Source organism: Hipposideros armiger, unplaced genomic scaffold, assembly GCF_001890085.2.
Source record: "Hipposideros armiger isolate ML-2016 unplaced genomic scaffold, ASM189008v1 scaffold_1246, whole genome shotgun sequence".
In the NCBI taxonomy this organism is placed as follows: domain Eukaryota; kingdom Metazoa; phylum Chordata; class Mammalia; order Chiroptera; family Hipposideridae; genus Hipposideros; species Hipposideros armiger.
The window spans coordinates 45,449-60,985 of NW_017732596.1; the positions used below are offsets into that span (position 1 = coordinate 45,449).

General features: G+C 38.1%; 1 protein-coding gene across 1 annotated transcript in view; it reads right to left on the reverse strand.

Moving 5' to 3' along the window:
- Positions 1-1,948: 1,948 nt before the first annotated feature.
- The window catches only part of LOC109376969 (piezo-type mechanosensitive ion channel component 2-like), a gene marked incomplete at its 3' end in the record, with an annotated part of 207,011 nt that continues 193,422 nt past the window's right edge, over positions 1,949-15,537 (reverse strand). The window contains exons 6-7 of the mRNA XM_019633146.1: positions 3,458-3,668; positions 1,949-2,162 (exon numbers count right to left, since the gene is read on the reverse strand). Coding sequence (XP_019488691.1) covers positions 1,949-2,162; positions 3,458-3,668 — 425 coding nt within the window. The remainder of the gene's footprint in view (positions 2,163-3,457; positions 3,669-15,537) is intronic.

The following is a 15,537-nucleotide window of genomic DNA, read 5'->3' on the forward strand; positions in this document are numbered from 1 at the left end:
CATTGCATTCCTATATACTAACAATGAAATCTCAGAAAAAGAAAAAAAAATCCCTTTTGCAATTGCAACAAAAAGAATAAAATACTTATGAATAAACTTAACCAAGAATGTGAAAGACCTATACACTGAAAACTGTAAGATATTTTTAGAAGAAATTGAAGAAGCCACAAAGAAATGGAAAGACATTCTGTGTTCATGGATTGGAAGAATCAACACAGTTAAAATGGCCATATTACCCAAAGTAATATACAGATTTAATGCAATCCCTATAAAAATTCCAATGGCATTTTTTAGAGAAATATAACAAAAAACATCAGATTTGTATGGAACCACAAAAGGCTCTGAATAGCCAAAGCAATAGTAAGGAAAAAAGAACAATGCTGGAGGTATCACACTCCCTGACTTCAGTTTGTACTACAGGGCAACAATAATCAAAACAGTATGGTGCTGGCAAAAAAACAGACACACAGACCAATGGAATAGAATCGAGAACCCAGAAGTAAATCCACATAAATATGGACAGATAATTTTCAACAGAGAAGCCAAAAATAAACAGTGGAGAAAAAGACAGCCTCTTCAATAAATGGTACTGGGAGAATTGGAAAGCCACATGCAAATAATGAAACTAGACTGCTATCTGTGACCGTGTACCAAAATTAACTCAAAATGGATCAAAGACCTAAAGATAAGACCTGAAACAATAAACTGCATAGAAGAAAACATAGATACAAAAGTTATGGACCTTGGGTTCAAAGAGGATTTTATGAATTTGACCTCAAAGGCACCTAAGAATTAACAAAACTTCTATACTATCAGCTAATAACCAATGAATATTTAAATTTCCCCATTTAACTTCAAAAGTTCTTTTAGAGATTTGTCATTGAATTTAGAGAAGACCAGATCATTTGCCTTGTAGAATCCACATTCTGGATTTATCTGATTGTTTTCCTGTGGAGTCCTTTGTTATTTTTCTATCCTTTATATTTCCTATAAACTGGAGGTTAGGTGTAAAGGCTTAACACTACGATGTTGTGTACTTCTCACTGCAGCACATCCGGAAGTGTGAAATGTTGAGCTCTCTCATTTTTGGCTATGTCAGTTTTCATAACTGGTTAAGATATTGACCCCCATTGTAAAAGTTTGACTTTCCTTTTCAATTGGCAACTAATCAGTGAAGTTATACTTTGTCATTATTGCAAACATCCTTCACTCCCACCACCTTTTTAAGTAGCAGTTTTAGTTCGTGATTAGAAACACGTATTTCATTAGGAATTGATAAACGGTAATTTTCTAATTCTATTATTCTTTTCCCTTTCATTAGCTGATATTATTCTGTAAAGAGGAGATTTCCCTCATTAACTGAGACTAGCCTAAAGTTCCTTCTAAAAAGTCAAAGTAAATGCTGGATTCTTTATATATTTAATTCACATTTTCACATTACAGAGTTGGTGTAATAGTCATTTCACAGTAATGAGTTGGTGTAAATCTAATTTGAAGTAAATTAGATTTCTTTTTCTCATCATGGACTCACATGTTTTTATTTTTTTAATTTTTGGAATCAATTAGTTATTTATTAGTAGTACTTTTTGATGCTTAATTTGTCCTCTGTTTGGACCATGAGAGCTCCTTCTAGCTGGATGCTTGAAGACATCATTATTATCCTTTGATGTCAAATGTTTTTCCTGGGTCTCTGTCCACAGCTGAGACCATGTGTTGTTCCACTTGCTACAAACAGCAGATTCCCCTCTTTCTTATCCTAGCAGCACCTCCATCTGAAGAGACCTTCTATGTCCTTCTAGACCATGTCATTCAATAAACTTAAAGTGCAAGACAGCTTCTCCCACCCCATCAACTCTTTGCTTAACACATCAAGAAGAACCCCTGCAAACTCAAACAAGATCATAAAGGAGGTAACCTCCCCTTGAAATGTCTTAAAGAGTTCCCTTACCTTGCATAGTAGTCATTGGGTGGAACTGCTTCTTGAAAGAATTGGAACTGGTATAAATAGAGTCCAATCAAGTGTCCTGCGGTGAAAATAGCCAGCAGAACACAGAGACAGCTGAACAGCAATGGATCGAACGTCCGGCACCAGGACCACCAGGTGCACAGACCCAAAAATACAAAGAAATAGACAGATGAAGTCAAAGATGGCAACATCATACCTAAGGAAGAACAAATGTGATCATGAAAAATTGCACAGAACTAGAAAATCATTTACCACCCAGTAATTGCAAGTACTGGAGATTAAGCAAATTTCCTTTATGTGCTTTTAGGTATTAATCAGGTTTTTAAAATATTTATCATATTTTATTTACAAAATCAAAATTAATGCTATTTTTATTATGAAAAAAGTAATACATAAAGTGATATTTGTAAATATGGGAAAATACCAGATTATGAAGAAATTCTACCTGTGGTGTTTGAGCTGAGTAAACATCTACTTTTCATACCAGTAGAATTGGGCATATTTACTTGCATGTTTCCATCTTCTATTTCTCCCTAAATGTTTTCAGGAATACTTGTATGTTAATTTCAACTTTCCCTGATACTATTTTTAAAATAATGATTGATGATCGTTTTTCTTTTTTTGGTTAGCTAGGATTCATAATAATATTATGTCCCATGGCAGTTAAAGTCTCACTAAAACTTTGTCTTACCTGACAAAATTTGATTTGCACTATCACCAAAAGGGGAAATGTGAAATGAAGTAACTCCTCTACAGACATTTAAAAACTTTTTTGGGGGGGACATTTTGAAATGACTCCTCATTAAAATACTGGATTACATTTCTTGAGAAATTCTATTCTCTTTTCCACTTTTTAATTTTCCTATTAAAAAACAGTTAAGTTGTTTCATCTTGTGAAATTTAACTAAGCAGTATAGAATAAACCTCGCAGTAGCTCTAGAACAATGGTGAACAGGGAAATAGAAGGAGAGAAAAGATTGAGATAACAGTATATGGAATAAGCAGTCTGTAGCCAAAATTTAAAGGAAGTGAGCGTCTGTGCTGGAAGATTACAATCTAACTTAGGAAGAAAAATAGTAAATCCTGGAGAGTTAAATTATGACTACTAATGTAAACAGACATGCTTTTGGAATGTACATGTGCAGCTCTGGATGGGTACACTAAAATTGTTCATTATAGCAGGTTACCATTCATAAGCTCTGAGGGGAAGTAGTTGTTTTACCGACCTACATAGAAAATGACATCACTTAACAGATATGGAAAAAGATTGCTTTACAGAGGTTAACAAGAACCATCTAAAAACAAAAAATAGAACTGCACAGGAAAAATTATTGATGTGTGTGGTTTGTACATGGGGCCACTTTTACAAAAGCTACAGTTATTATTTTGGTGTCGTGGAATAGACTTGCTTCCTTTATTTTCTCTTTGACCATTTTTTTTCATTATTCGCCGAAGTACCACTGTGCTCCACCCAGTATTGGAAACTCTCACCTGATGAACCAAGTAAAATTGTCACAACAACTTTTCCAGCGGTGGTTATCATGTTGCCAATAAACTCCTTAAGCTTGGAAGCCACAAAGGCAAGCCTGCGGAAGACTTTTAATTTTGTGCTTTCTTCCATCTCGCCTTCAACACCATCTCCTGCATCTAAATCCTCTTCATAGATCAGTGCCTCTTCTGGATCTATTTTTTCTCCTCCAACCTAAATAAAAAACAAACAAACAACAAAAACAGAAAACACAGCAGTCCAGAACTCTGCCCATCTACTCCGTAGATTACATGGTTTGTAATTTATGGGTCAGTCAATGAAATGATTTCACAAATCAGAAAAAAAATGCAAGCAATCACTTAAGTGCCCCAGGTCTCTGATAGTCCCTGTATAAGGCCAAGGAACTCCGATCTTTCTAGAATAAGTAAACCGGAAAAATCACTAATCATAGGGTCCCTAAGAGCATGTCACCTTACCTACATGAGCTCTTTTTTTTACAGACAGAACAAGAAACTGTCTGAAACATCTATTAATAATCTAAGCTTTCATTAAATTTTCATCAAAAATTTCATCCAAATTTACTGAGTTTGCCAGCAAGGTGATTGGAGGCTTGATTAAGTATCCATGACTCTAACTGAAAGAGTAGGTCAAATCAGTGCTTAGGAAATCCTTCTTCCTGAAGTTTATCTTTGTTCACTATTTTAGTATTTCCTGACCATGGGAGGATGAGTGGTCTTGGGCTACTTGGCTAAATATGCAATCACTTCCTATCTTATCCTTTTTTAGAGAATGATATACTCATTTAATCCTAGACAGTTCATCACCTCAGTACAATCATTAGAGATTTATGGAAGAAACACATATACAGAACATACACATATTTTCATGTATTATTTTAAACTGGGTATACTAGGGTGGTTTTGTTTTTTTGTTTTTAAAGAATACATAGGAATTTTTTTTTTTTGGCTAGACTCTTTCTCTAGAAGGGTTAGGATATTTTTAGAGAAATTATAAATATAAACTATCACGTAAGACAAAAGGAGGCTGTTTCAGATGCATAAAACTGTGCTTGCATTTGCCCCTAGGCTGATAGAAATTCCCATCTTTAGCCAGGTTGGAAAAATTGCAACTGGCAGCAGAGCCAGCAGGGTCTTTAGGCCCAGTTCAGACATCTATTTAGGGCTTAAAGAGTAGAGCCTGGACTCTCAACCCATTTGAAAGGTTCTTTTCTGGTACACCTTGTTCAGATACTTATATAATATTCACTGACAGTATCTGAACCTCTAACAAAGCACAGGTTCACTGGAGGAAGGCAGGCATAGGAAGGCTGGTACAAAGTTCAACCAAGTGCAGAGTGGCCTTGGAGACTCAGGTCTTGTTTGCCTAGAAGGGTACAACCACTCCTAACTTAAGTCGGCTGTTGAAGCCAAGCCTACAGGATGCACCCCTACACCCCTACACACACACACACACACACACACACACACACACACACACACACACACACACACGGATTTTATCCTGGGCTTATTCAAGTTTATGTGCCCATATTTGGTTCTACTGTATTTCATCACAACACATTTATATTTTTCCCTGAAGGAAAAGGAATATCTCATACTTATTAAGATTTTTCTATCTGTTCAAGGCCTGGTGTGCGTTAGTATCTCTAGTAAGATATACAGCAATAAACATGTAAACAAGTAAAAAAAATTAACAAGGTGAATATCTCACAGTGATAAATGCTATTCAGAGAATTAAAACAGGGTAATGTGATTGTGAGTACCAGGGTAGATATTTTAGATTCTGAGGTCAGGAAGAGCCTCCCTCAGGAGGTAATATTTAAGCTAAGATCTGACTGCCACAAAGTCACCACCCATGTGGAACATCTTAGGCAAGAGCATTCCAGGCAGAGAGAAGAGCTGGTTAAGGCTTCATGGTGGGACCAGAAAGAAGGCGTGTGTTCCAAGACCTACTTCTTTTTCCACCTCTGGCTGGCACATCAGCCCACCTACCTAGCGCCCCGCCTGTGGAGCATACACTCACAACCTGCACCCTCCTTTGGCTGTGGATGAGCTGCACATGCTGTGACACCAGGGAGAAGGACGGCCCCAGCCTGTCCCCTGCAACACCTCGTGTTCCCTTTCTCTTGAATCACCCCATGAACAAACATGCTTCACCATCTCATGTTAGAAGAATAGACATCTGCCTTCCAACCCACATTTACCTCGCAAAGCATAACTCTCTAAGAGTTGGCTAAATGCATGGTGCTACTTCCCCCACACTTAATTTCTCTGGAACCCACTGTGACAGGACTTTGTCAACCTCTCCACCTACTGAGGGGTACAGTGATGTGTTTCACATGGCAATCCCCGAGGAGACTGCAGCTAGGAGGTCATTGCTATGGTCAAGGAGAAGTGAGTAGTGGAGCTGAAGAGAGTTTGTGTCTTTTCAGTATGTCTTGGAGGTCAGGTCAGCAGGGCTAGCTGGTACATTTGATGTGGAGAGAGGAGCGATAGAGGAGGATCGAAACATTTTCTATATTTTTGTCTTTGTTGTAAGATGGGGACAATCCAGAGTAGAGTGGGTTGGAGGGATTCAATTCTGAGATTCTTTTCAGGCATTCTTGTTGGAGGTGTCACCAAGGCAGTTAGTATAGAAACTTGGAGTATTGGAGAGAGGTGGGAATGGGCAAGGTGCATTTGGGGTTCTCTGGCATATGGATGGTTTTGAAAGTCATAGTGTGATGAGATTACCTGGAGGATGTACAGAAATTCCACCTGTTAGGGGCTGCCATATCCTGGGACCAGACTCTCTCCCCAACCTAAACCTCGTGTCTTTGCCTAGAAGCATCACACACAGGAAACGACGTGAGGGACACATAATCCACAGATTCTCTTTGCCTTGCGATGAGCTATTCCTTTCCCAGATTCTAAGGCCCTGGCTCACATGCCAGGTCTTCTTTCCGCCTGCTCCATCTCCTCCAACCAGAGTCACTGAGGGGATCAATATAGTGACACTGTTGCTATGGCACCCACATTGCCATCCACAAAGGAGCTACTCACTGAGCACCTGCTGCTTAGTATCCCCTCACAACAGGTGAACAACTCATTAAAAATTCGCCTTGAAGAAATAAGTTTGGCCAAAACCTTCAGTCACTGTACTTGAAAAAAGGAGACAGAGAGAACATAGCTAGAGCTGCCTGGGTCACAGAAACATGCTGGTAAGAGTCATAATAAATGACTTATTATTCAATTATAGAATTGCTACGGATGTAGATTAAATCAAGTAGAAATCTCTTTGTGAGGTTAAATAAATGCATTTTCCTGACCTCTCTTAGGCGGGACTGGGGACCCTGTGAGTTTTATAAACATACCACTGCACTTGAGGTTTTTCAGTATTTTTGTACCAAAATCCCTAAGGCTCTCAGTAGGAAATGCTTTCTAAACCTGTCAAGCTGACAGAGAGAGCTGAAAGTGAGATGGGTTTGACTCTGTGAGTCCCTGCTGGCCAGGCTGGGGCCAGAACTGCCATTAGTCATATCAGGCCAACTAATTAACAGGTAGGCTTTCTCCCCCTAAATGATTTGTCTCGTGAACTAATAAACACCGACACTCTAGAAGAGTGTCTACTCACTCCAGCATATTTAGTAACAAGCCGCCTTGCTGGTCAGTTATAATCTGTCCCTGCATTGGAACAGCTTGATTCTGTCCTTGAAGCTAAGAAGGCGTAGCTGTAAATAAAGATTTAGTCCTCCTGGCTCCTGAGCTACCTTAGAAATTAAAGACAAGGAGAACCCTTTACAGTTTAAAAAACCATATAAAATATTATTTATCATTATTGTTTGTGTCAAAATCTAAAACTTATTTGAAGAAGTGCAAGTCCTTTAACTTGCCATCTTTAAAAGTTCCTGACTTGAAAATGTGCCCACATGTATTATGGTAGTGTCTCTCATTTCATGAGAGGAAGCTCTAAGTTGGTGTGGGCTTAGCTGCGTGCAGATCAGACTATTCTGGAACTGGCTCAGGGCCTAAACACAGGGCAGCCTTTGCATCTCACCCTACAACTGCCTCCCAAGAGCCCCACACCCACTAGTCATAGCATCAGCAGTCATTCCCACTACAACTTTGGACAGGGAAGACACAGTAAATTACTTTTGGTAGAACCCAAACATCCATATTTCTTTACCTCCAAGCACTAATAAGATTCAACCTGGGTTGGAATAAATGCTAAGATTGCCTGGGCATCTTTAAGAGGACAGATTACCAAGCTCCATCCAAAATTTCCTATATCAGAAATTCTGGGAGAGAATCCAAGATCGGTATGAGTAAAGAGCGGCCATACGTGACTCTGAAGCAGCCCGCCTAGAATCCACACACTGGCTGCCACCTGCTACCACTGAGCCACTGATTCTACAGTCAGCTGATGAGGCAAAATCTGAAATATGTTGTTTGACTCATATCCTATACAGATTCCCTTAACTGGCAAATATATTGTAGTGATTTATCTGTGAAGCCCCTTCAGGTTTCAGTGAACCTTCAGATGTTAGTCCAGAGCTTTTCATGTAGCTGAGTCTGTTTACCTCTTCTTTGTGGTTAAAATCAAGCGATTAGAAACATTTCAATGGGAGTATATCAAAGTCACAAATAATGATTCAAAAGATCTGGGAGGCAAAAGGAGCATTTTTTCTAAAATGCATTTTTTATGAGTTGTTTATTCATTGTTTATTATTAAATGTTAACAATTTATCTCAACAGAATGGGTTCATCTCAACAGAAGAGCCCATGGCAGGAAAAGGCAAATGCTGTGAGTCACTGCAGAAGATAAATGTCATCCACACAGTGTCCCAGTGGAGCAAACAGTCAAGGAGAGGAAGAGAGACTTGTTTCTGTGGTGTCAGGTATGTTATGTAAGCCTAACGTGATAGCATTGTATAGATAAAGCAAATACTTTATTCTGTTGCTACGCTTGTTTTAGGAAGATTATTTTTCCAAACTTTTAAGAGCAATTTAAATAGTCCCATCTCATTTGGAAAAGTGAGTATGGAGATGTATGCTGTCAACCACCTTCTACAGAGCAATGGAAGTTTAATAAAGGATGGGTAAAGACAAACTGAATTAGCAGACAGTGACTGGTTAGGTTAGCCAGGATGGCAGGGTCTGCAGAGCTTTAGAAAAATAGCCCTAGTACCACAACACACATACTCCTGCCTCCCAGAGATTCTGATTTGTTAGGTCTGGGGCGGGCCCTGTATCAGAACCTTTAAAAACTCCCCACCTCAAATCACCAAGTTAGAGATTGCAACAGTTTTTAGGAATCATCTGAACATCACTTGAAAGGGAAATGAACAATAATGGAGATTAGACAAACTAGATTGACCATTTATTTTAAAGGTTTTTTTTTTCTTTAAGATTTATTTTCAAAAATCACTTAATGGAACAGCATAAAACCAAATCAGCATTCACACACACACACACATAACACACACACACACACACACACACACACACACACACACCTACCTAGTTCAGACTATGCAGAACTACCCAAAGTTTGTCTTTGGTTGCAGATTATTACTGACTCTTTTCTCTTGTAAAAACCAGCTAAGTTTAGCCCTTCTAACTGACACACCCAGGTGCCTCCTTTGGAAATAAAGAATTCAGAGAGTGGTGACAAAAAACAGCATTTTGAGGGAACGCAAACCCTTCCTGTTGCTCTAAAGTTTCCCAAAAGATTCAGGACCCATTTCATTACTTGTGATGGACTAAGATGCAAAGAAAAAGGCACATATTTGTTATTAAAATGTCAAAAGAACTGAGGAGTGCTGTAGCTGCTGTGGAACCCACAGCTTTCCTTCCCCATCCATCCACTCCTGGTTCTCCCTCCAGTCAAGATTCCTTTAGGAGCCTGAGCTTTGCTCTGAGTACCATGCCAGGTACAGGGTGGGATACAGATGCAGATCTGGCGTGGGACCCCAGAGGTGCTGGGGTCACTCCAAGGAAATAAACCAGGTATCTATAGCTTTCTAAAATGAGAATATAAGATCCTGAGAACATTAAGAGGAAAAAGGGATTGTATCCAACTACAGAGGTTTGCAATGCCCTATTCCAGGCATTGCCAAGCCAATGTGATAACAAAAAGGACAGAGGTCTGGAAAGCAAAGTAAGAAAATAAAAAATAGTCCTTGTTAGGTAGTAGTACTTTTTGACCATCTTGGCACATAGTAGGTATTGAATAAATAAGCATGCCCATAGATGCATAGGCCTCCTTCTCTGCAGTCATAGCAAGGAGAGATAAATCAAGACAGTGTGGATGCACCCTGACTCTGTAAATCCTCTGAGAGTTTGGTGGAGAAATAACTCTGCAGGCAATCCTAGCCCAAGGTTGACCCTTTGTACTTTGTTGCTTTAGCTCTATACTTTGGATTGCTTTGTACAAGCCTCCATGTTAATCAGCTGGTGCTCAACCAACTAACTTGATAAGTATATGAGTATTACTTTGCTAATTAAGATTTGCTGCAAGGAAGGACAAGACATGTGATCCTTTCCACCATGAGCTTATAGTCTGGTGAGGGAAACAGACAGTAAACAACAAAACAAAGCACTTCGTAGAAAAACTACAGATTGTGATAGGAGTTATAAATATAACAGAGTGGGTACAGTGAGAGGGAACAATCTTGGAGGCTTCCTTTGTGAGAGTGGTCAGCGAAGACCTCTGTGGGAAGGAGGTAGCTTGTGATAGAGGAGGTACCAGCCATGCAATGAGCAGGAAGTGAATTGGCGGCAGAAGGGAAAAGAGCTTGTCGGTTCTGGGCACAGAGAGGAGGGCAGCTGGCCAGGGCCTTGAGAGGGGGTGGGAAAGAGTGAGGGGTGAGGATGCGAAGGCAGGAAGTGGCCAGACTATGCAGAACTATGGCTGTCAGAGTTAGGATCCTGAGTTTTATTCTTGTTTAATGGGAATCTAATGAAGTGTTTTATGTAGGGAAATGGCATAATTTTACCTATGGTATTACAGGAATAATCTAGATGCCGTGTATGGTAGAAACAGAAGCTGGAAGTTGGGAGACATTTATTTCTGTATCTAGTTGAGAGGTGGTTGTTGCTGGGATGGGTATTGTGGCAATGGTAATGGAGAAAAGCAGACCAATTTCAGATAAAATATGAGCATAGTACTCATAGGACCTGTTGATGGTAATGGACAAGCGGCTCAAGGAATACAGCATTGTACCAGGGCTTCTGGCTCTAGCCCCTGGGTGGCCAGTGCTTCTGTTAACTTGGAAGAGGACTCATTAGGAAGGATGGGAGGAGGTAAGCGTGGGAGCTATACCTCCTGCCCCCAAATACATGACCAATATTTTGAAAGAAACCTGGGGAGCTAATTGACATTAAGTTGGCAACAATTTCATCTCAGGGGTATTTCCATTTTAACAAAGGACGGAAGGCATGACCACCCTCAAAGGAGTGACTTGAATTCCTGTGGGTGATGCAGACCCTCCAGATGTAGAGCAGGTGGCAGGGGCTGGGGCACACTGGTTCCAGTTATCTCAGCACCTACCTGACTATTCTACCCCACTGAAGGGACATGGGGCTCTGTAGTTCCCCCAAACAAGTTTCCCATGTGGGGGTTTTGCTGCTATTCGCAATTCAAATACACAAAATCACTTGTCAAATATTCCAAGGACAGAACAAAACATTCTGAGAATTTCTAAAAACTTTGATGTAGAAATATTGTTAAAGGTAAAAGACTACTTTGGAGCTTTGATTCCTTAAAAAGAAGCAGAGAATAGGCACACACTGTTAAATGTTGTTAAATGAATTACCAAATGGGTGAGACAGAAATGGAGATGTAATCGTTTTATTTTAATAGTTTAAAGGTATTTGAGCTGACTTCCTAATTGTTTTTACTTTAAGTTATTTTACTATCAGTCACATATTCAAGTCCAGGCTATGCAAAGTTCACTCAATTTACACACTGTTAATAATAACATCCCTGCCTTTCTATGTGACAATGATGCCTTTGACTGACTGCCACATGGGTATGTTCCTCAGGTGTGTGCTATCAGAGAAAAGGGGGAGTGCGAATCCACCCTCTCATCTTGTGTCCAGTGAGATACAGCTGGAAGACACATGAGGGATAAAGTTAGTCATGGACCCAAAGCTAACTAATCTCTGTGATAAATACATATAGTGACACTCATACTGTTATACTGAAGCTTTCCTGAAGCTTTCTTGAAGACTACAGGCCAATGATTTCCTCCAATTAGAAACTGTTCCTTTATTTAAATTAATGGCATCTAAAATGACTAGAATTAAAAGCTGCACCAAAATTGTGAATGGGTTTAACCCAGTGAAGGCAGAACAAGTGTGTTGCATTTTGAGGGACATATGGCTACAAGTTCTTGCCCAGTTTCTGAGAGTGACCTGAGAGCAAGGCTTGCAGGGTAACTGGGCAGCTGTCTAGCTTACCATTCTGAATGGTTCAGATGAGTATGTCTTTGTGCTTGAAAAAACAGGATTTAGAAAATTTAAAGCAGGTGGTTATGGACTAAATCTCAGGCGAGAACTGAGCAAATGCTGAATGCATAATTCAAAGGTGACAATTAAAAGGTTGATTTCTCCCATTCTTTGTTTCTTTAAAAAAAAAAAGTAACTTGAAGCTGAAAGCTGAAACTTGAAGCACAGCCCAGCTGGTCATCGTATGTGACAGAATGTAGATGCCCCAGTAGCCTAACGGCCTTTATGTATTAGAAAGGACAGTGCAGTTTTTGAGGTTCAGAATAAATTTCCAAATATATTAGCAGGACCTAAATGTCGCATCCCTAAATTTTTAACAGCTGGTGAATGACTTATGTTGGAATATTCTTTTTATCCTTCATATTTGATTTATCAGACTATTTAGAAGATGCCTCTTTAAGCAGATCAAGTCATGACTAAAATTCCTATTTGAATAAACATTTATCATAAAATTTGGTTTAAAAATATATTAAAATACCATTTGTTTCAAAAACAAAGGCCTAAAATCTCATCAAGTGGCTAGAAAGAGTTAGGAGTATGGAAATATACAAGATATATCAGTTTGCTGAAATTACATAGTGTTTCATTGGACACGTAACTTTTCCACACAATTTAATTTTCATAGTCCAACTTATTTTGTAAAAGATTTAATAATAGGAATATTTCTCTCAATTATGATTTATAAATCTGCTTCTGAAATAAAATGTACAAACCAATAAGACCACAGATGTATCAGTTGAAAAAGAACCTTTTATGGCCCTTGAGGAGTGGTTTCCTTACTGAGGTCTGCTCTCTATATAAAATCCAATAGCGAGGCAGTCTCCCTTCTAGATGCTGTTAGTCTCCATCTCACTAGGGGGCTTTAGCGGGGTCCTTGGATTTGTGATGCCCTTTAAAACAGCAAACTTGAGTCTTACCATCCAGTCCATGAAGATTAGGGGAGACTCAAGAGTCCTCTCCAGGGATTAGTTGCTACTTTAAAACAATGCTGGATTTTAAAAGGAATTCTCCCAGGCACCAGTGGATTAATCTTGCCATTTCTCCATTGAGATAAATGAAAGGAGAAACAATGCCAGTAAACACTATTCTTTCAGAGGATCCTCCAAAACCAAACAATCTAGTGTGCAAATGCCAAGACTTATAAGGAGCAGGAAATATGTTGGGGCCTTCAAAATAAAAGAAATTCCCCTGCTTATTTTGGCCATGTACTTCTATTCTTTGCAGACTCAAACTAGATTGTTCACATGTAAGAAATATTTCCTTATGGATTCACCTCAGGAGATTCACACACCAGCCTGCTCCTCCTGGACCACCTGGTAGGCTGGAATATGCTAAGAGAATACAAATTAATATCTAAATTAGGCCAAAACAAATTTAACTGAGAGGGAAATCAACCTCATCATAATGATATTTAGTATTTTCAAAGCCCCAAATAAGTAATGTTTATAGTATCCATCCCTATTATTTCTATCATTAAATTATGTGATTAATAATATATAGAGCACAGATACTTAAACAAATTTCAAGTGGGAGAGAGGTACCATAAGTCTATCTTTGACAATTGAGTGAAATCAGGAAGTAAACATGATTTTAGAATTAGTCCCTGTGATAGCTTTGTGTCTTTTCTTTACCAGATCAGTGACCTTAACTATAACATACCATTTAACCTTCCATAGTCAGTGTAGGTTTTCCTAGTCCTGTGGCAACAGAGTATTTGTCCTTGAAGACAGTTCTATTCTATAAGAAGCTTTGGAATTTATTCATGGTTGTCTCTTACCAATGTTATGGAAAGGATTATTTTTCTGAGAGGGCTGGCCTCAAACACATCATCCAATTTAACTTTTTACCACCCTGAGAAGCCCCTAAATTTGAAAAATTTTTAATTGCCCTACTGCCTCTCAAATTGGAGAAGAGCAAAATGGGGAGCACATAGCATTTTATTAAGTAATCCAAATGAGCAGACACTGTTTTTGGTGTTTTTGACATTTCATTTAGTATTCACAACTCTGCAACATAGCTATTATCTCCACTTTACAGAAAAAGAAAAAGAATAAACAATTTTCTCAACATCACACAGCTACCATTAGGTAGCTTCCCAGTCTGATATCATAGTCCACTCAACTTGCAGTAAATATCCTTTGCCCTTCACCTATGATATGAGGATAATCGAAAAACAAGCTTGCCTTTATAAATAATGAAAAAAATAAGTCTGGAGAGCTTGAGTTAATAGGTTTACTTTCACTGAACTTGGACAATTTGGGGGAATAATTATTTAAACCAGATGATTTTCAAAGCTGTAAATATTATAAATGAAAAATTCAAATGTAAATATAGATAATAAAATTTATGGTGATAGAAGGACAATTGACTTTGGGTGGTGAACATAAATGCAATATATAGATGATGTATTATAGAATTGTACACTTGAAAGCAATATATTGTTTTATTAACCAATGTCACCCCAATAAATTTAATAAAGAAAGAAAAAAATTCTAAAGACAACAATAAGAAAAAGAACTTTCAGTTTTATCTGTTTTTAGGACACTGACAAGTGCATAGTTTGTAGACTTGAATGCAAGATGTGGTTAGTTTGCTACCTTGCTATAATTATTTTTCACACCAAATATCTTTTTAATGTTTGCCTTAAAAATAGCAGAATATTGATATGCAATGTGATTGCATATCTTTACCCATAAGGATTTTAGGGACTAATATCTTTCTAGTTTGCATAGGGTTTATTTAATTATTTCCTCTTTATTGTTTTGTTTTTAATTAGTATACAAGGCAATTTGATGCTTATTTGTAAAGCACATAAGTCATTTGTCACAATAAGATTTTTTTCCTTTGATGTCTTTATGGTTACCATTCTTAAACTGTTTCAAACCTTCAGTTTTACAAGTTTAGTTTCTTGCCAAAGTTTATGAATGAAAATATTTGGCAGTTGTGTCTTGTGTCAAATGTCCAAAATAAATCTTTTTAGTAACTTTTTTCTTTGTAAATTTCATCTTTCAATTACTACATTAATTACTTTTAAAATCAATATCACCTAAATTCACATAACAAAGTACATTTATTAGACCATAGCATAGTTTTGAAGCAGGTTGTGGGACAATGTGACAAGTTCTCTGATAAGCCCCCATTCACCAAGAGGTGAAATCTGACATGTTCCCTGATCCAACAGCTACTTCTAAAACTCTTCCCCATAAAAAAAAGCTAAAAATTGACATATATTTTACTCAGTATTTTTACCTTTTTTCAATTCTTACTTTTCCAAATGTATACATTTTTTTCCTGAAGCACTTTAAAATAACTTGATCAAATCATGCTGAGTTAACACAACTCCACTCTGAAGAGCAAGGTACACAGACCAGAAAGCTTCCCTTCAAGGTGAAATTAATTTTTTTTCTTCTAAAACTACCAGATATTACCATTTCTCTAAACGTTTTGCAATAACTAAGGTATATAGACCAACAGACTATAATACTATGAATTTAAAAGGTTAACCATCTGAGACAATATTAGATGATAGTTTGGAATAGTGAAAAGAACACTGGGGACATACGGAATGGCCA